The sequence below is a fragment of the Desmodus rotundus genome, chromosome 5, assembly GCF_022682495.2.
Source record: "Desmodus rotundus isolate HL8 chromosome 5, HLdesRot8A.1, whole genome shotgun sequence".
In the NCBI taxonomy this organism is placed as follows: Eukaryota; Metazoa; Chordata; class Mammalia; order Chiroptera; family Phyllostomidae; genus Desmodus; species Desmodus rotundus.
Window position 1 is genome coordinate 131355861 of NC_071391.1, and position 21666 is coordinate 131377526.

At 46.1% G+C, this 21666-nt stretch overlaps 1 protein-coding gene across 2 annotated transcripts in view; it reads left to right on the top strand.

The window, feature by feature from the left end:
• Positions 1-21666, top strand: part of SPTBN1 (spectrin beta, non-erythrocytic 1) — a 188591-nt gene that overhangs the window by 106590 nt on the left and 60335 nt on the right. For both annotated transcript variants that reach the window (XM_053924713.1, XM_024552794.4), the window contains one exon: positions 17378-17529. In XM_053924713.1, the coding sequence (XP_053780688.1) occupies positions 17378-17529 (152 nt within the window). The remainder of the gene's footprint in view (positions 1-17377; positions 17530-21666) is intronic.

The window sequence follows — 21666 nt, forward strand, 5'->3', positions numbered from 1 at the left end:
TCTCTATTTTGTACCTACCATTTATGCTGCTTATTCTCTGTACCTTTTCCCCGTTCTCTGCCCTTCCCTCCCCGCTGATAACCTCCACATGATCTCCATTTCTGTGATTCTGTTCCTGTTCTAGTTTGCTTAGTTCGTGTTTGTTTTTTAAGTTTAGTTGTTGATAGTTGTGAGTTTGTTGTCATTTTACTGTTCATAGTTTTGATCTTTTTCTTAGATAAGTCCCTTTAACATTTCAAATAATAAGGCCTTGGTGGTCATGAACTCCTTTCACTTGACCTTATCTGGGAAGCAGCACTTCATCTGCCCTTCCATTCCAAATGATAGCTTTGCTGGTTTAACCCCTTGGTTGTCAGACTTCCATACAGTTTGATTTTCTGGCAGTTCTCGTTGTTTATTTGTTTCTAAATTTGGTGTTGTCCTTCTTTAGGTTGTGTGAGGAAGCAAAGCGTATCTACCTACACCTCCATCTTCGCTGGAAGTCTAGTAACAAACTTCATGATAATACAAGTACAGGTTGGAGAGCACGGGAGTTAACCATAGTCATTAAGTGCCTCTCCTTCGGGAGTGCTAACCCTTTTGATATCTTAGTGCTGGGGAGGAAAGGATGCTCTGAATTGAGAGTTCTCAACAAGGGCTTCAGTGAGACACAAGATGACTGTCCAGTTTGCACAGGATGTGGGTGTCCTAGGTGTTGCTCTGGAATCCATGCTGGTATGGAGCTGCCATTGCCTTTGGGCTCTCAGAGTACTTTGCCTTTTGTGTTTTTTAATCCTCATCTGGGGGTATGTTTATTAAGTTGAGAGAGGGAGGGAGGAATGGAAGGTGGTGGGGAGAGAGTGGGGGGGCGGGGGGAGAGCGAGAGAGAAAGATGTGGGAGAAGAGTATTGATCAATTGCTTCCCATATGCTTCTCCACCAGAAATCAAACCCACAACCTTTTGGTGCACAGGATGGTGCTCCAACCAACTGAACCACCTGGCCAAGGCCCCCTTTTCCTTTCTTTAACCCTTTATTTGCTGTGAGACCACTTTGAGGCTCTTCAGGGATTTTCTTGGGGGTACCTGCCCCACAACCCTTTTTCCTTTGTCATTACTGCTTCCTTCTACTGACTAATTAGCAGCTGCTGCAGGTCTCATTAAACTTCATTAATCCTGAGCATCTGTCTATAGGAACTGCCTCAAGATAAAAAGAGGAAACTCAGCTAAACATTTCAGTTGCTGCTGCTAATTACCCCCAGGCTATACTTTTGATTAATTAATTGCTCTGCTTGCTTCCAAATCTGAATGAGGATTTCCGCGCCTCCCCCTCCCCCCCGCCGACCCCCACTGCTGCCAGACGGTAGGCCTTTCAGTCTCCCCTGGCTGCAGATGCACTCTCTGTGGCTTGGTTCCTGGGATACCTGCAATTACAGCACCAAGAATAGGATGGCTCTGGAAACCCAGGTAAAAGGAAAACACACCTGGAAGTCTGGTTGTGCGTACCCTCGGCTTGTTCAAAGCCTTCAATCGATACCAGTGCTTTTTTAAAAACAGATGTAATCTTAAATTATCTCATCTGTTTGTTAAAATACATGATGGCAAAACAATTACAAAGCTAGTTTTCGTGCCTCGCTGGTTCCAGACTCTTGAGGAGGAATTTTAATGGGAGCTGGGGTGGGAGACTAGTGGGTGTTTCTGTGCTGTGGCTAAAGGTGACCTTTGAAAAGGAGAGGGTCCTCTGGATTTGGGTGGAAGTGGTGGTGACGGAGAGCACTTCGGTGCTGCTAGGAGAATCATGCCCCTCCCCAGGCTCGGCCAGGGGAGAGGAGCACACTGGCTTGATGGGACTTGAGGAGTCATGCTGATGGAATTGAAAGAACAGTCGACAATGTGACGGATTCTTTCCGATGTGGGCTTCTGCACGGAATTCTAAGTAAAACCTCCAGTGTTGGAACTGTCAGGAATTAAGGTTACCCTAAGAGGGTTAGGCCCGTGTGCTCCCTTTGGGTGGGGAAAATTACCTGCTCAGCATTCAGGCCGGAACCCTGTTTCATCTCGGTGGCAGCGTGGCATGTCCGTGTACGGCTCTGGTTAGAGTAGTGGGGCCGTTCAGACTCCAGGGACTCTGCTTGCTTTATGACTGTGGGCAAGTCACAGAGCCTCTCTGAGCCTTCCTTAGCTCTTGTGCAAAATGTATGTGATGATGAGAGTATCTACTTCACATGGTGCTTTGAGAATTCAGTAGTTTTAGTGAAGTGCTTAGAAGAGTGCCTAGCCCTTCGAGTGAGCGGCAAACCTGAGTATGGGGGTGGGGCAGGTATGGGAGATGACAGTTGAAATTCCCTCCTCATTTAGGATTCTGTCCCTGGAGCCTCCATAGCTGAAGCACTGGTAGATCAACCCCATTGGGCTCTGATCTTATCCCCGCTGTTGATTGGTGATGTCACCTCAACTATGAAGCTTTGACCCCCTGATTCCCCTCTGGTCAGTTGATCCCACAGTACTTTGCTCCTTCCTCTCGTCACCAATTACCTTGCAGTATAAATTACCTGTCAGTGAGTCTGGTGCATCGTGAAACTGGAAACTCCCCCAGCGTCTGTCCATCTATCTGTCCGTATATCCCTTTGCCTAGTCAGGCAGTTTACAAATACTTTAAAACACCGGGATTTGTTTATCCTGCAGACGATATCTGAGGAGGAGCCCCAGTAGGTAAAGGGTATAAAATGGGAGCTCTTCTGACCGAAGTGCCAAGTGAGAGAGCCAAGTGAGAAGGTACGCGGAGCCTGACCTCTAGGCTTTGCTTTTTTGGTTAGTTTGGCGCCCCGTGCTGGGAAACTCACTCCCCTGGCATGCTGTGGACCTCAGTGCTCCCTCAGTGGATGTCACTTATTTTTGCATTAATATCCTCAGTGTCCTATCTATTAAAAGGAAGTGTTAATATTTTTACCTTATGTTACTTACAAATGTCGTGTAAGGTTAAATGCTGAATTGCTGCTCCCCAGAAGAAAGATACGAAAATTCGGAGTGTCGTTTAATTTGGAGTACTCACTGCAGACAGCATTTCACTTGTGACCTTTTGCGGGGCCTTGGGAGAATTTGTTGTTCTCTAGTGAGCGCCGTTTATTTCTGCTCTTCAATCTCAGACCCACTGGTGAACCTCAGTTCTTTTACAAGGTAAAAATGAATTGTATTATTTTCCCCTCAAGTGGAAATGCCTTTTAAATATTTCAAAAGCAGTATGTGCTTATTTTATTTTTAAAAAATCCAACAAGCGGTACAAAAAAATACAGAAGTGGAAATGTCTGCTGCCTCTGGTTCTGGCTTAAGATAATTGCAATTTTGGGGTTTGCCAAAAAGCCCATTTAGTTTTTTCTGTAAAACAAAAGACATTTTTCATTTTCACCAATAACTTTATTGATTTGGATATTTTGAGTGTGTTGGCTATCTCCTGCTATTGGCTTCTAGTGGGTAGAGGCCAGGGGTGCTGCTAAACATCTTCCAATGCGTAAGACAGCCCTACAGCAAAGAATTATTTGGCCAAAATGTCAATAGTACCAAGAAACCTCACAAACCACTTTTGACACGTTCGATCAGTCACAGCACCTTCTCCATACACTACATGAATCTTTTTTTGTGTTTCAGTTGTGTTCTTACCTTTTTTGAAAGGTAATAATAAAACACAATACACCAAAAATGTTACATATTTTCTTCCATCAGTATTAAAATAATTACACAAAAAGTGTAAACACCAATTTTGACGATTTCTGTTTAAATGCACGCTGATATGACAGCTGTCACAACACAATCTAACAAAATTGTTTCTAATGAAGTTAAAGACAGCTAAGCACTACTAGGGCCATCATATGGAAGAAATTATACAAACTTTTTGGCCAACCCAATAGTTTTGAAAGTATCCTTCCTTACCTTTCTATGTAATTACACTTAAATATTTATATATTCATCAGATTAAACTAAATATATACACTGTTCTGTGACAGATTTCATGTCATCTTCCTCATCTTCCTAAATGTGTACGCTGCAGATTTCCCTTCCTCTTTTTAATGCATGCACAGTATTATTTTATATGGATGCATCATGTTTTAATTCATGACCTGTTCATATATGTTTAGTTGTTTTGGGCCTCTTGTTCTGTTGTTATCTCTGTTTTAAAATTACTTTAAAAACCTGCAGTCCATATCCTACACAACTTTGTGAGCTTGCACCAGGTAATCCTAGAAAGTAAGTGTCTACAGGTGTGATTGGTAGGTGGAAGAGGTGCGTATTTAAAATTTTAGTATTGCCCAGTGGCCCTCCCAGCAAACACATACCAATATGCCATTTCCTCCATGTTTTCAATAAGTGAACGGATTTGTTTTTCAAGTCCAAGGAATAGAGTTCATTTGTTTTTGCTTATTTTCACCTAGTCCTGAGAGAGGAACTACGCTATCTGCCACCCCAGTGGAGCTTCAATGGGCCTCCAGCCCTTCCCATCCAGTTTCAAGATTATCATCTTTATAGAGGCTTATTGAGGAGAAACAGCCAAGTCTACATTAAGCAATAAAGTGCCCCTGAATAACTCAGCTATAGCAGTAGGCTTCCCAGGCCACGGCTAGGTAACTAGCAGTAATAGTCCTCTTGGGACAGGGTTGCTTTATTCTCTCCCGCCTCCCCCATAAACTGACAAAACTAGGAACAGCCAGGTCCCCACACCTGTCATAAAGTGCTTGACTTTGTGGAGTGGGAGATAAAGCCTTGCTTGTCAGGGATGGGAAGGACATGGGGTGGGGGGGGGGGGCTGCCTGTGGTGTGCACTCTGGGACGTTGTAAAGATCTGTGTTCTATTTTGTGGGAAGAGATTTGCATGTAGTAAGCAACACTGAGCATCAGGTTTTAGTTTCCAAAACAAATAGAATGACAGAAAAACTGATCTCCCTCTTTATGTCCCCCTTTTGTTGCTTTCTTTTTTCATTTGAAAAAATTATAGTAGATGACTAGTCCTAAACTAAGAAGATTCTCTGTGATCCAGGTCACATCCTGTGCATTGTCTTTTTATAAAACTGCACTTAGAGCTTTGGTTAGTGTTCCTATTCCTGAAAAGTGGGTGAGGTGTTTGGTTTTTTTTTTTTAACTAGTATAAACCGTTAATGGTCCTGCCCACCTTTGATTGGTGTGAGGGATCCGTTGGTGCCATGTGTTGACTGGGTCATCATGGGGGCTGAACCTGAGGTCATTTCCTCCTCCAGCTTTTCTGTCCTCCTTTATTGCAGCCGGGCAGCGTACATTGTGCACTCACAGGGTCTGCCCACCAGAGCGCCGTCCTAGTTTGCTATGAAAGAAATCTTGTGTAACCATTTATCATTTGGGTGAGGTTGAGAAAAGCCACAAAGGAAGTTAGCAGAATTGTTTTTCAGGGGTTGACCTTGTGAGTGATAACTTTCTCTTTTTAATTTGATCTTAAAATAACTAAATGGTAATTGAATATAGGCATCATTTATCTGTTGCTGTGAATTCTCAAGAAATTGAGACTTGGATTGCTAACTTTTTAAGTAGAGAACTCAATGCTTTTAGGTGCCCTTCACATTTAGTTATTCAAGAAATGGCTGCTGATTGGTTGATTGACCCAAGATGGGTAAAGAAAAGATGATGGTAGGCTTGTATGGCTGAATGGTGGGTACTACTGTGTACGTCATTTGCTGTTCTACATGGAATAATTTTTCAGATAGTGAAGTAGTTGGCTAAGGTAAATATATAGTCGAGGATTGAGTTGGAGCTTTCATTCAATAAATTACTTCCTGAATGAAGAGTACTTGGTGAAAAGTGGAGTTTTGGTTTGATGCACTGGGATATCACTTAGAAAACGGTGCTAAGTTCTAAAATTCCTTAGTTCAGTTCAAGGAGCAACTCATCTTTATAACATTATGCATTTTTTTAAAGATTTTATTTATTTATTTTTACAGAGGGGAATGGAGGAATAGAGAGAGGAGGAGAAACATTAATGTGTGGTTGCCTCTTGAGCGCCCCCTGTTGGGGACCTGGCCTGCAACCCAGGCATGTGCCCTGACTGGGAATCTAACCAGTGACCCTTTGGTTCGCAGGCTGGTGCTCCATCCACTGAGCAGCACCAGCCAGGGCACATTATGCATTTTGTTTTTGAATCTTGTCGCAACTGTTATTTCTGAAATCCAAATGTAGTTTGAATACCTTCCCCCCGCACATACATGAAGTCTCTGAGGGCTTACTTGCATATACAACTCTAATTTTGGAGTTTTGCCATGGAAGTTGAGACAGTCTTACTTAATTTACCAACCTGATTATTTCCTCCCTGATAGTTTTTACAGAGGGTCGTGGTCGCTGGCCAGAAGGGGTTTAGGTGGCTAATTGGTAATGTTCTTTAGGACAGAAGCTAGTTTTTAAATTCTCTCTTTTGTTTTTAAATGTGATTTCTCTTCTTGTTAAATGGAACCTTGTCACAATTCTATAGTTCCAAGTGATAATTCACTGTCACTGCAGCTTTCGTTGTCCCAAAATGCTAGCCCTGTGCGGATTAAATTCACATGTGTACCCCTCTGTGGAGGATTTCCATGGTACCTCATATTGTCCTACACAGGCGGTTCCATAAGTCACTCAGGAACTGATGACTTCAGTCAGTCAGTGCTGTGCTGTCCACGAAAAGCGGGCAGCTTTATGGTGACCGTTAGGCCTTTGACCCTTCTTATCTGTGTGTCTCTGGTTTTAAAAAAGCCCCTTCCGGTCTTAGCTTTTTGGACTCCATAAAATACTACAGTCAACTTTGGGCACCCTCATTTCACAGGAGAGCTGTCAGAAACTGACTCGAGTTGCAGGGCTGCCCGTTAACTTGTTGGCAGCCTCAGCCTCTCTGAAAACATGCAGGAGTATCCTCTTGGGTCTCGAGTGTCTGACCATAGTGTGACTCTGGTGTGTGACAGAGAGTTCTGTTTTCTTCCCCGCACTGTTGACCCTGAGAATTGTGGAAAACTGGAGGAGATAGGAAAGTCATGAGCAAGGGCCAGGGTGTACACCACTTGAATTTTAATACGCCGGCTTAGACCAGCTACGTGGTCCCCAGAACAGGACAGCTGCCATTTCTGTGCACTGCGTGGCAAAAGGAAATTGAGATTCTGTCTCACCACTTCCACTTTGTCCCAAGACTTCTGTAACAGAAACCTGCCTTTAGCCCTTGAAAATGAAGTTCAGGGTTTTATCTTTACCAGTGAATTTGTGTGCCCCATGACAGACTGACTTACATACATGTACTGCTTTAGGTATTGCCCAGAGAAAGTTATATACAGACACAAACCCTCACCATCCTCCTCAATATATTGCAATTAAATTACCTTCATAAAATCTTATCTCTAGTGTACCCATTATGGATATTGCCCTTTAAAAGGTGCTCTCCTAATTAGTCTGTATTAACGTTACCATTCTTCCATCTAAGTGTAATAAATAAGGATATGATATCTGTTTAGTTCCAAGCTTTTCCCATCTTTTGGGGATATTACAGGTTACCCTCGGTCCACCTTGGACTTAATGTTTTTTAGTCTCCTTTCAGGGAGGACAGGGCGGGGGGTTGCAGGGAGAGAGATGCCGCCAAGGTGTCTGTCAGAGTAAGAACTGAGGACTGGGAGCTTGTGAGAAGAGGCAGTGGGGGACGCTGGGGAATCTGGCCTCAAGCCACAGGGCTCTTCCTCATCCTTTGAACATGGAGGTGTGGCCTTGAGTTCCAGCCCTGCTTTGTCCCTCCTGACCACGGGGCACACTGAATCCTGTGTGTCAGGTAACCCCTCCGCTGGGGAGGGGAGAGGGCCCTGGGTTCACCTCCTGACTGACCTGACAGCAGCACAATTAAAAAAAATACACGTGGCTACTGCTTGTTTAACAACGAAATTAAAAACGGCCCCCAGTGGGGTGCCTTGTTCTCACAGCAAGCACTCCCGGCATATTGCTAAACTGATTTTGGCTTGAAAATGGAAGCTAACAAATGGGATATGGCACCAATGTGACATTATAAAAATGTTTTAAACCAGGAATTGGCCAACTTCCTGCAGAGGGCCAAGTAGTAACTACAGTAGGCTTCGAGACCACATAGGGTAACTGTCTCGCTCCTCATCCTCCTCCAATGCCCCCTCCCCTACCCAACAAAATGGAAACTGTTCTGGCTCCCGGGCTGTACCAAAACCGGCTGCAGGTTGAAGATTGCTGTTGCCTATTTTGATGGGATCTTTTCTGTTAAGAAGGACTTGACCTGGGGTGTTAGCTGTGATTTTTCTCCCTGTTGTTTGGGGGAGGTAACATCTCGTTTTCCTTAGGCAGTGTGGGATGGTGTTGGTGGGTGGGGAGCTTTGGATTCATCAGAGTTCAGATGGATGAGGGTTCTCATCCTGGATAGGATGTGCCTTCGCTACCCATATGCCCCTCCGCAAATAACCAAAACTGTTCTGTGCCTCTGCTAGTTAGAACTGATGGCTTATAATAAACAAGGTCAAGATAGGGAAGACCCTCACACTGTATCCACCAGCGCATAGGAGCAGAGTGGGATGTACTTCATCCCTTGTTCCGATCGTCCCTGGCCGCAGTTTCAGGCCCTTTCCTGCTGGACCGCCTGCCCCACGGAGATGGAGAATGGCACGTTAGCAAGCTCGTGGCATGGTTTCCTGCATACGAAGGCAATTTTAAGTGTGCCACCCATTTTCAGGCAAATTTCATGAATGGTTTCTTAATATTTCTTCATAATGTCCTGCTGCTATATTTTTTTAAGGCACTTCCCTTATCCCCTGTGGCTTTAGCATTTTTTTCACTATTTATTCACCCTAGTTCTCAAGCTAGCTCTCATCCTGAAAGAGTTGGTGTTACTCTGCCCATCTGCTTTCAGAATTGGTCCCCACCATAACCTTAGCCTCCACACGCTTGGTTTTTTGTGGATCGTGATTTTAAGGGGCTCACCTTGAAGTGACAACCATGACAGGCAGGCAGGACCCCTGGAGACAGGCCTGCTGTCCCAGTTCATTATTACAGGCGTCCTCTTAGGTTCCCCTGCGGTGCCTTGGTTTCCACTTTGGCAGAATCGGGACTGTGTTGCTCATAAGAAAGACCCTCAGTAAGCTGCATGCTGGGCTAGCTTCGCTGATGTAAACCATAGGTTCAAGGTTATAGAGAGTTTATTGTTGTTTTATAGTCTGCATATCAGACTGTTAAGTATTAGCAGAAAATTGCATATTTGCTACACATGCATTTAGAACAGATGCTTACATGTGTTTTGTCCATAAAGTGGGTTAAACTGTTAGGAAAAGCATTTTAACTCAAGTTCTATTTATATACAAATCAGCAAACATAAAGGCCTCCAGACGAATCCAGCACAGGGAGGCCTTCAGTCAAAAGATTAGTTTCCTTCCTTTTGCTGCCTCAAGATAACAGTTTGATTCTCTGTTATCAATACAGCCAGTTGCCTGTTTCCGGTTTCCTGTTCTGTATATTTTGCATGTTGCTCATGGGAAATGATTTATTTATTTTTTCAACTTAAGGCACATATGGGAACTCCACCCTACTGTAATCTTTTGTTTCGAATTAGAATTTTTTTTAACGACTCAAGAATTGAGCTTTTGATGGATACATTTTTAAAATTAGTATAAATTAAGTCTTGTGACTGTTGGCCTGTTTGGGTCATGTTAAAGAATTGCTATAATTGTTACACCCTTACATGTTTTGCAGCTTCACTCTGCTCTCTGCAAATGTGTGGTGGCAATTACCCAGAAGCAAAACAAAACAAACAAATAAAATTTTGTCATACTTAATATGTTCACTTTGAGCCCCTTTTAATCTGAAAGACAGGACCACAAAATGGCAATTTTATCATTTATCGGAACAGTTGCAAGAAACAGTTCAGTTGTGAAAGATTTTTAGTGTTGTACATTGGTAACAGTTAACTACTTAGGGCCCGTCTATGCAATTTGGCATTTCTTTCCTCAACAAGTTCAGTGGAACAGCCAGCAGCAGTGGGATTTATTGAGAGCCTATTTCTTGGCCACTGAAAGTTTGCTGATTGCTTCAACAAATGTTTATTGTGCACCCACTCTGCCAGGCACATGCTGAGGCTCTAAACAGATACAGTTAGGTTCTTGGAGGCAGGTATAGGCTAGTTGAAGAGGTAGGATGCGGGATACATAATAAAAAGATAAGAGACCACATCCTATCAAGTGAAGGCTTATTGGAGAGCTGATCTTGACCTCGGTCTCAAAGGAAGGATAATAGAAGAGGAATTACCTTCCAGGTGAGAAGACTGGTGTAAGGAAAGGTGGGAAAGAAAAACGAATGCAGGGATGTTCAACCTTTTGGCATCTCTGGGCCACACTGGAAGAAGAAGAGTTGTCTTAGGCCACACATTAAATACATTACAGCACATAATCACAAAAAAATCTCATCATGTTTTAAGTAAATTTATGATTTTGTGTTGGGCTGCATTCACAGCCACCCTGGGACACATGGGCCCGCTGGCCTCAGGTTGGACACCCCTGGTGTAAAGTGAGAGTTCAGAACATAATGAATAAGAAGACCTGTTGGATTGGAATGCAAAGATGGTATGTTGGGAGAGATCCCAGAGGAAGCAGGTGCCCACAGAAAGGCTGCTCAGGACCCCTGAAGGCCAGGCTCAGAGATCTGGGCTGTCTCGTGGCTGGCTGGAGGCCATTGAAGGATTGAAAGCTTTGGTACAGTGGTGTAACTTTGAAAACCCATTGTTTGAAGAAGATGAGTATGCCAGTGACATTTCAGGTGGGTAAGAATGGGCAAGGCACCAGGCAGGGGACGCGGGTAATTGTTGGAGGGTGGGGCCTGAAACCGTGCTAGTTGTAGTGAGCTTTTTCTTCCAAACACCCCAAAATAAACTGTTGAAATCATTCTCTTGGCAACAGATCCTGTACTACTTTGTAATCTTTTATTTCGTAACTTCCCATTTGGTTTCCCCAGCCAGCCTTGTAGTTCGTCAAGGGCAAGCGACCTTGTCTTAGACGTAGTTCTGCATACAGTATGCGCTTCGTGCATATTGGAGCTTACAAATGCTCTCGATTTAAGGTTAGGATGAGTCCTTACCATCTGGCTGTACAGAACTGTCGATTTACGTGGCCCACTGTGGCGTGTCCATGGGATGGCTGCTGCTTTGTCTCCTTTTGGTTCCCCTCAGCCCCCACCCTCGCACACCTTTCCTACCATGAACCCAAGTCCAGACCTAACTTAGCCGTGTGTCTCCACCCAGAAATTGCACAGGACTGCTTAGGATAGGCCATGGTCGTCAGCACAACTGAAGACTGTCCTGGTAGAAAATATTCTTGGGTTACACCAACAGGCTCAGGCTATTTGAAAAGTCGGAGAAAGATTTGCTCTTTTAAGCCAGGTATGAATTCAGTCACTGGGGGAACAATGAATGTTTCTGTATTTCCCTTATTTTCCATCCAGAAATGTTCCATGCTCGCAGACGTTCCCTCGTCCCTGGCTTCCACCCCTTTGGGAGCCAGAGCTGTGGCGCGTGGCGAATATGATTGGGTTTAGCAGTCTGTGTGGAAGGCACTGGAGAAAGGTGCCGTACGATCACTTCCGCAACGCGGTGCCTCCTGTCCATCAGAGCAGTGTCTATATCCTGCCGCTTAACTCAGGCTAACACAGCGTTCATTTTTCCAGTTACAGCAAGCTCTTCAGGGTCATTCATGAATATCAAAGCACCATAGTCTTCCAGTATTGGTAATGTAGTCCTTCCCTAAAGAGAGGAAGTTAACTGTGTACTTCTAGGAAGGGATGATGGAGAGAAGATATTCAAAGCACTTTGGTTAAGATTAAGCTAATATGTTTCTCTGTTCTAAATGTCTCATCCTCTTTTTCTAAGAAATCCTGTGAAAATTTCGAGGTATTTATCAGAGACATAAGACATTGAATCTAGAGGCTTAGATGAGAAAGTGTAGCCAAGCATCGCAATCCCTCTTAATCTGACAGAGCCGTGGAGAAGGCGGAGCGACCCCCAGGGACAGCCAGCACCTGCAGCCCTGACACGACACTGAGCAGCCCGTCCCCTTGCCAACTCTTGTGTCCACCTCCCCTCCCCACGAGAGTTGCTGTGCAGATCTCCTGAGCTTTAAGGAGGTGTTAACTTTCGTTCAGATGCATGATGGTGTGGTTGCAGGCGTGCCATCTTACGGAATTCTGTGTTTAGGAAAGAATGCCGTAACAGAGTTTTACTTATAATTCACTCCTTCCATGGATCAGAAGCCGACATAGGTGCTGACGTAGGTGTTTCCACTCACTCGAAGTTGGGTTTTACTCACCTACTTCTCCAGAATTCTCATTTTCCAGGCAGTTGACTAGAAATTCATCTGTGGGCCTGTGGAACTAAAGACTCAGCTGGCTGGATCTTAGAACCGCTTAGAAACACTCTGGTTCTCAGGGTTCTGGGGACATTTGGGTAGAGTTCAAGGTTGTGGGAAACTTGTTTTGGGAGGAGCCAAGCCTAGGAAGCCAGGTCCTTCCTGACTCCCACCCACCCCTGCACTGAAACGGGACGCCTCACCAAGCCCCCTCCCACAGAGGGCTGCTGGTTCTTCTGGCCCTTTCTTCTCCTGGTTGCCGTCTTTTCCGCCCTTGGACTGCTGGTGCTGCAACCACCTCACGCCCTGGCTTGGATAGCAGTTGCGCGGTACTGTCCCGGCTGCCGAGAGGCAGCAGAGTCCTCAGGGGCTGTCTTGTATTCCCCTCTGCCCACCACACGGTGACAGTCATTGCAGAGAGTGGTCCCTGAGCAGGGTTTAAACCTGAACATCTTTTTACATGGAGGAATGAGGAGACCTGGTCTCTGTGGAGTGAGCCTCTGTGGGCCAGAGATGGATCTGGTCTTGAAGGAGAGACCTTCCCAACAGTTGGAGTCACCCAAGGACTGGAGTAGACCTTTTGACAAAAAAACAGGATTTGGGTGATTCTGTATCTTGTATCATTGAAACATGGGCTTTTTTTTTTTTTTTTCTTTTTAATGTGTGCTAGCGGCGTTATTGCATAGTGGTTGAGAACCAGGCTTTGGAGCCAGCCAACACTAGTAACCAGAGGTACTAGTTCCTGCCTCATGGAATAGTGGTGAGGATTGTGAAGCCCATATATTGGTACCTGGGGCATAGTAAGTGCTTGGTGCATCCTATTATTAATTTAACAAAAAAAGGAAGAAGAGGTCATTTTCTTTTTATACAACTATTAACCTCCTGCCATACACATGTAGTTTCCCCCTCTCTGGGGTTTTTAAATAGCTGGCCCAGGGGCGGTAGAAGGGATTTTTTTTTCCTTTTTAAAGGAAGGTGAGTCAGATGACTTCTTAAGGCTTGTTCCACCCTGAGATTATATGAGACCATGATGCCTGATAAATTTCCCAAATGCTTTGAACTGATGAGAGTGCTGCCTTGCTGGGGAAAAGGAGAAGGAGCTAATTTAATGAGCAGGTTCAAGGTGGGCACTTTGATGTGCACTTCACCCCCTCTCCTTTAATGCCAGAGCAACCTTTAGGTGAGTCCCTTTAAATAAATTTAATTTGGGGTGGGGGCCAAGTGCAGCTGAGAGAGACACTCACAGGAAGCAGGCCTGCGAGGTGCCCTGCTCCTTGGCGCGCCACCTACTGAGTTTTGGGCAGGGCTGGGCGAGAAACTGCCCCAGTGTGAGGCTCAGCCATATCAGCTTCTTTGGAGGAGATGCCACTATGATTTAGCTTGATTAACAGCACTATGAGGCCCTGACAAGAAAGGTAAAAGGAGAATGGAAATGGTGTGGGGGGGACAGAAAAGTCCACTGCCACACTAGCCCAGACAGAACCCGCCGGAGGTTCTGGCTGCTCCTGCTGAGGCTCCTCTGCCTTGTGGGGGAGCAGCAAGCCCTCTGTGCAGCTTGGGCCTGAGGGCAGGGCCTTTCTGCTGCCTCCAGCCAGCACTGCAAACCAGCAGGATCAAAAGCCCTTTGATGTGGGTAAAGAGAATAATGAGTAACACCCCATTTCGGCTGTCCCCTTCTGGGGTGTCCTCCTCTGCCAAGTGCAGCCTGAGACACTGTGAATGCCAGCCGCAGTCAGTGTGTAAGCCCAGAATGTCTAAACCAGGGTTTCACAACCCAGCCTGGCACTCCGGACATTCGGGGCTGGATGGTTCTTCTTGGGGTCTGTCCTGGGCACTGTGAGATGTTTAGCAGCATCCCTGACTACTACACACTAGACTGCCCCCAGTCCTGACAGTCAGCAGTGTCTCCAGGCATTGCCAAATGTTGCCCAGGGAGCAAAAATTGCCCCCAGTTGAGAACCACTGATCTGAACAACCAAATCAGCATGGAGCTTGTGAGGGCTCCCCTTTCAGTCACCAGATTTGCTCATACTTGTAGAAGTGGTTTCTCTTCCTTCTGCTACTCCCACCCCCTCCTCACTGAGCTCAGGCACAGTGACAGCAGCTTGAGCCTGGAAACAGCCTCTGGACTGTCTTTCTTTGTCTGTGCCAAGGCTTCTGCTCCTCCTCAGGCGGGCGGCTGGCCTAATCTGCCCCAGCCTGGCTGGGTTGGGACTGCAGGCGTGATGTCATTGTGCCTTCCCAGGAAGGGAGGAACAAAGGACGGAGTCCCCAAGGACGTGCAGCCTCATCCTCAGTTGGGTTACTGGGTAGATTTTTTTCCCCTTCCGGCTTCAGAAGTGTTTGTTGTTCACCAAGCTATCCATTGTAAGAGGACAGACCAAGCTGGCCGGGCTCTGTGTCTCCGGCTGAGCCCGTTTCCTGCCCCTCGTGTGTCACAAGGGTGTTGGTTCTGGTCCAGTCCCCGGATGGAATCTTCCATGCCTTTTCCAGTGTGATAGTGTGAGCCCAAGGAACTTGGACCCTCTGTGATTTCTCTAGCATGCTCATGCTACCTAGAGCCGGCTCCTGAAACTGTGAGGAGTAGACAAGTGGGGAGCAGGAGAGAGGGCTAAAAAGCAAGCCTTCTTTTATTTTGTTTAATTTATAAACTTCTCTTTCTCCTCTTCCTACCTTCCTGGAGTTTCTGAGGACCACAGCAGCCCTGGGGAGAGCCCTCTTTGTACAGATCTTCAGCCCGTTCTTTTTCCACTCAGTTCTCTCTGCTCCCCCATGACCTCTCTGTGTGCCTCCGCATGGGGTGGGGGTGGGGTAACTCTTCAGGACGCGTGCTGTGGCAGTGCTTTTACTGTCTTTTGAAGCAAATCCTCAGAATCTCCTCATAAAGGAACCTGTTAATTCAGAACCTGAACGAAGCCCGGGTATTTCTGTAATGTGAGATTCGTCCAAGGAGGGACAACTGGCTGAGTAACACATCGTGTGCTTGTTTATTTAGAAATACCTTAATCCAAGCAGGTTTTCATTTTGATCCTGTTCCCGTGATAGGCTGGGTGTGGTAGTGACTTTGAGCCCCAGAAACTTTAATAACAGCCTAGGATACCCATCAAGGACTTAATGAAAGACATTTACAATTCTAGTGTAGCACATAAAAGGTATTTTAAAAGATTAGTTGACCCTAAATACACGTGAACCGTACCTAGGAGAAACCTAATGTATCTGTGTATTCCGATCTGGACTTGCTCTTTCATAATAGCCAACCTTAGGCAGAAAAAGAAAGAAAGAGAGAAATACATCTCCCCGTGTCGGCGTCGTAAAGTTACCATCCATCAGGATGATTGTGTGGTTAATAATGCATGTGATCTTTTCTGTGTGACCTATCATGATGTTATTGGTGCAGCTCCTTTTTCAGTCTGCAGCGTGCCCCTCGCTGCCTTTTTCTACCCCCCCCCCCCCCCCAATTCTGTCCTTTCTGATCCTTTGTCTGTTTTTGGTTGGCCTTTGTTCCTGGGGAAAGGCCCTTTTTCCCTCTGGATGGGCTGTTTCTTTAGGGAAAGGTTGGACCGGGAGGAGCTGCTGGCTGCAGCAGGTGGCCAGCTGTCTTGGCAGAGGCCCCTGGCTGCCTCACCTGCCAGGTTGGCAGCAGTAAAGGCTCATCCCACGTCATCTCTGCCTCCCTCCCGCCCTCCCTCCGTGCAGTGGGGGGAATGGAGACCTCGGCAAAACCATCTGGGCAGACCTTCCCAGGATGCTCTGGCCGGCCTGGAACCCAGTACATCCAGGCCCCCTAGTACATGCCGCATCAGCAAGGGTGACTTTTTAGTTGTCACCCAGTGGTGTTGAAATACATAAAAGATTGTTGGGGTTTACCCCCTTTTTGTAGATTAATGTGTGAACATCTTGGTGGGTTTGGGCTTGCACTGGAAGGATTAGGACTCGGGTCCTTTTGGGGCCAGTTCATGCTCATGGAACTAGAAATGGGCAAGTAACTGACAGAAGGTAACTGTAGAAAACCGGAAGTATGAGTTGGGTGGGTCCAGGCCCCATTCTAGGGATTCCCATTGAAAGCCTTCAGCAGCCTGCATTCAGAACGTTCTTCAGAGGCAAGAAGATTGGAAGGAAGCCTGTTTGTACGGGGTGTAAAGGGCCAGTTGTGAGCAGATGTGTCTGTAGTGTGTTATGCTTTGAGTTGGACAGGACTTCAGCACTGAGGCTTGAAGAACTTAACACTGTTCGCGAGATGACTTGGACATGCAGCTACTACCCTTTAAGAGCATAAACTAACAGTTGCCTTCTCAATGACTGGTTGAAGTTTGGAGATGATAGTAGTCCACTCATCTTAGAGAAGGGGACACTGAATCCAGTATCTCAGTGCATTTTTGGCAAAACCTTGGGCTGAGGCCCTACTCTTCCAATGCCTGACCAAATCTCTTTGAACTCCATCATGTTGCCTGTCATTTTCTGTGTTGTAAACGAGGCCTGGGACTTAGCAGGTGAAAGGGTCATTGCAGATCAAAGTCACGAGTGAATTTATCTTACTAGGTGATACCTGATAATTTGTACAGGGAAACTATTTCTGAATGTCTTCTGAGCTTCTCTGCCCCACATCTTTCCATATTCCGTGTGCTTCCCCCACACTCGCACTCGCTTTTTGAAGAACGATAGCTATAAGATACACATTAGAGACTTTATCAGTCAGATGTTATGGTATTGGACTATTGGGCAGACTTGAAAAGGACCTTGCTGTAATTTACTGTGCCCTGCTGCCTGTTCAGTGGAAATGGGAGAAATGAAATGAATGAGAGCAAAGGATATTCTGCTGGTGGTATGCTTAGGGGCCATGGAGTGCACAAGGAGTGCACAATTCTATATTCCCGAAGAGCTGATCTTGCTTGAGAGGAGGTGAGTAGAGGTTTCATTAGAGTTCGGTTTTGCTTTCTTCCTTTGGCTGGGGTCCCATGACCCTCCTGACACAGAGCCCATTCTGCTGCCCATTCTGTGGTTGGTGGTAAAGCCAGCTCTCCTCTGCTTACAGATGAGCGTGAAGCTGTGCAGAAGAAAACCTTCACCAAGTGGGTCAATTCTCACCTCGCCCGAGTGTCCTGCCGGATCACAGACCTGTACACTGACCTTCGAGATGGACGGATGCTCATCAAGCTGCTGGAGGTTCTCTCTGGAGAGAGGCTGGTAAGTGTTGGGATGTTAAGTGTTTTGCACCATTGATGGGGAAATATATTTTGAAAAATGTAGTGTGGACGTTTCCTCCTGCTAAATTATACAATTAATGGTTGGTATTTTTGAGAAGAATCACCTTGATGAGTGAGGTGCGCACACCGGGGAGAGGTCCTGTACAAACATTCTGAGTCTGGGTGCTGTTCTTGGACCTGTAATGGAATGGCCTCATTCTGCTAATTTTCGAGGCTGCTGCCTTCGGTCAGAGGGACCTCGGCTGGTGCGTCCCATCAAGTGGCCTGGTGCTGGTGATCGAAGGGCCAGGCTGCGGCACTGGCTCCAGGAGGAATTGGTAGCCTGCGAGATCATGGAATAATTTTAAATGTGTGTTTTATTGATTCTCTGGAAAATCTGAGCTGCTGTGTTAAAGTGGCAAGAATTGAATTCAGTAGTCTGATGTTTTTTTGCTTTCTTTCCTACACACTTTTTATTTTGGGGGTGGAGGGAGAGAGGCTGGTGTTTTGTCGTCTCCTTGGAAACTCACAGCTTCTGATGAATTCACCATTTCTTTTTGGGCAAAGGCGTTTTCAGCCCACAGTGACAATCTTTATCCCCATTTTGTTTCCCAGAGCTACTGCTGCTCTCTCTGATGTTACTTTTTTTATGAATCTTGAACCCAAGGAAGCTTAAACCGGTCCCTGTAACTGACCCGACAGGTTTAGTCTCATCTTGGTTTGAAACGGAAGCTGTATCCTACCAGAGCACAGGCAGTTCCATAGGTGGTGGGTGGGACCCAGCCGAAAGCTGACGCCCAGGGATGGAGCCCCACATCTGTAGTGACATCACCAGGAAAATATGCTGGTGGTTGGCAGGGATGCCAGAAAACCTTATTTTTAACTTGATCTCCACCCTGTAACTTGACAGCCACATGGTTTTGTGTGCAGATCGACCCACACACCTCTGACCACAGGCAAGGGCCTGAGGTTGTTCCCTGCCCTATTATTAGCCCACAGACAGAATTGCGCGGTGGAGCCTGTAAGACACAGTCAGTTTTCTCCCTCCCTGCCCCTTCATTCAAGAACGGGGTCCGCTAAAAGAGAGGAAAGCCCCATTGCATCTGTAGTGGGTTTTGTCCATGGTCTTTGTTCCTCTCGCACGCGGGTGGTGTTGCCTGATTTTCTTTGGAATTGTGGGGCACACTAACAAACTAGGTAAATAAAGGAGGCTTCTGTCTAAGACTGTGGCGGCTGCCTGAAGGGTTTTGTAGGGTGATAGTGGGGGCAGTGGGCCCACATGTAGAAGGCAAAGGCCGGTCATTGATGGCATTTTAATTTGTTTTTTGAAGTGAGTCGTCTTTGAGAGCCTAGGCTGGAATTATTGTACTCTCCCCGTTTAAATATAATTTGTGTGACCAGACTTTCTCCCCTACCTCTTAACCATTTTTCTTTGTTAACGTTTAACCTAGTATGATTGTTTATTGATTTTGGGGGGAATGATGTTTTGGAAGTAGCTTTTTAAAATAATCATTAAAGGTCTTATGGCTAGTAATTAGTTTGAACATTTATTTTTGTTCCAATATGGTCCAGTCTTGCCGACTGTAGGGAGTAAGTGTTCGCCTCTGAAGGTCCATAATTCTTTTATACCAGGAAGATGGTGTCCTTGATAATGTCCACATAACAAATGGGATCAGGCCCATTGCCCTTTTTTTCCGAACATGGCAACAAAAATATTCACAGGGAGAAAAATGCAACCAACAAAGCATAATTCTTAGTTGCGTGTGGGTACTGCCCACTCCTCCCTTTATGTGCTGCTGGCTCACTCTCTCTCTCTATACACACACACACACACACACACACACATCTTTTTTGTTGTTGTTTTTGTGTTTGCAGTAACCCATTGACCTAGGGGAGTATACGGGGAAGAGCATGAGGCTGCACCTCCTCCAGCCTCTCAGGCAGTCCCTACCAGAAATCGTGTTTAGCAATGACATACCACTTTGTAAAAACCCCACGTGTCGTCTTTTATTACCCATTCCTCACAGCCAGCCTTGATTATAGGCTGGGTGGCCTGATTAGTCTTTTTATTCCAAAAATAAGGATATCACAGAGAGTGAGCTAAAGCCCTTGTTCATTTGAACTGGAGATTTTCAGCCTTTTTGGCCCTGTGGCTTATTTGGAACTTTCTGAAGGGGACACAAATCGCTCTCCACTGTTGGCTGCCGCGGCTGCCAGGGACTCGAGTCAGAGACCCCCATATAGGCCAGGACCTCCGTGCGGGCTTGCCCCAGAGGATCCTAGCTGTATCAGATTCCAAAACTAACAAGGTGATTAGAGCTTCCAGGCCTGGGTAAATTAATGTCCACAGCTAAGCATGTGTCATCCGATAACATTTAGTCAGCACTGGGCTTTCTGCGCCAGTGATCCGAAATCCTGGGTGACATAAACATTGGCTCCCCATTGCAGCCTGTGTCTCTTGGCATTTTAGCCTCAGCATTTAACCACCAGCTTGGCAGTACGTAGTAGATAAGTTTGAGGGCCCAGAGTATCTAAATTCACTTTGTTAATAGATTCTTGGAGCCAGCTCATCCCTCGGTACACAGGAGGAAATTTGTCTGGTTTTCACTGAGTGAAATTCGAAGAAACGTTAGTTTAACGATCCAGACTGTTCCAGTGTAACCCCAGCCTGCATTTTGGCTCAGTGAATTTCAGTTAAATCTGAACAGGTTTTAGGTCGGCATTTGGGTTATGAGGGCACTTGATTCGGATGTCCTGGGAAACCTCAGAGGGCAGAGGTCCCAACCTTCAGTTCTGGCTTGGGCAGGACCCGTGTCTGGAGCAATGAGGAAACTGAGGCTGGGCCAGGAAGCTACTGCTAAGTGGGATTGGGTTGATGACAAAGAAAACCATTCCTTTTCAATATGTCACTCTGAAGTTACTGTAACTCTTTATTAAGGCCTTGCTTTAAAATTCCCTAATAAATATGGACCCATCCTTGACAACAGCATCCACTGAGTGGGTAAAAAGTGAGCGCAGAACCTGTACGGGTCACTTTGTCATTGATCCCAGGGCCAGATGAGAGTGAGACCTCAGGGGGTGAAGCTTTGTCCCCTGGCAACACTGACATTTGGAGGGAGGGGGCAGGGCCTCTGGCATCATGTCGTCAGGCCGGGGCTTCGGTGACAGAGTGGAGCCCATAGGTCATAACCTAGGCTTGAAGCTCGCCTGTGCCTGTGCCTGTGCCCTTCCCTCCCTGGGCCTCAGCAGCGAGGAATGGTTCTTAGTAGGAAGGCCCGTTTCCTGCCTTGCTCCTGCCGGACTGAGCCCCGGCCTCTGACTGAAGGAGGGCCAGGTTTTTCTGGACACCTCTGCCCTCCCCCCAGCCCTCGCTGTTTCCAAAGGCAGATACCACTAGTTTTCGCTTGACTGTTGTTTTCCTGGTATTCTGTCTTACTCTGTTAATCCATCCTAAAGAAGAGGGAGGGGGGAACAGTTTTTTGTTTTGGGTTTTGTTTTATTTCGTTTTTTTCTGCCACCGATAGTTCCAAAACAGGCTGAGCTAGATGGAAAAGATAGATTTACTATGAGATTTACTAAGCCTTAAATCCCACTTTGAACTGCCCTGACTGAGTTTTACATAAAGCCTTTGTTAGCAGAACTGTACTGGTCTGTACTATTGTTGAAATGGGTTTTGTGGACTGGCCACAGAACCTACCAGTTACGTGTAACATCGCCTGTGTGGGAGAATTTGCTTTTGTTCTCAGTAACCAGCCACTGAAGAATGTCCCCATCAAATTGCAAAAAGTGAATTAACAGTAGTGGGTATCATATTGTAGAGTACCAAATGAATGGCCCTAAAGCCCTGCAGTTCAGACGGGGAAACGTGCCTTCTGGGTGGGGTGTTAAGAAACACTAGTGAGTGAGTGTGGTCCCAGCTGGACCCAGGAGGAGAGGTTCAGGAATGGATTAGGGGCTGAGCGTCAGCAGCGATGCAGAGTGGAGAGAGCGTTTGGGACGGGTATTGCGGAAGAACTGGTGTAGGGAAAGCAGCCTGGCTAAGTGGGAGTTTGTTTTTGGGAGGAGCAGTGATGGTGACTTCAGTAGGTATCGCTTTTGGTGTTTACTGTCGCACATTATCTCCTTTAGTTCTCATAGT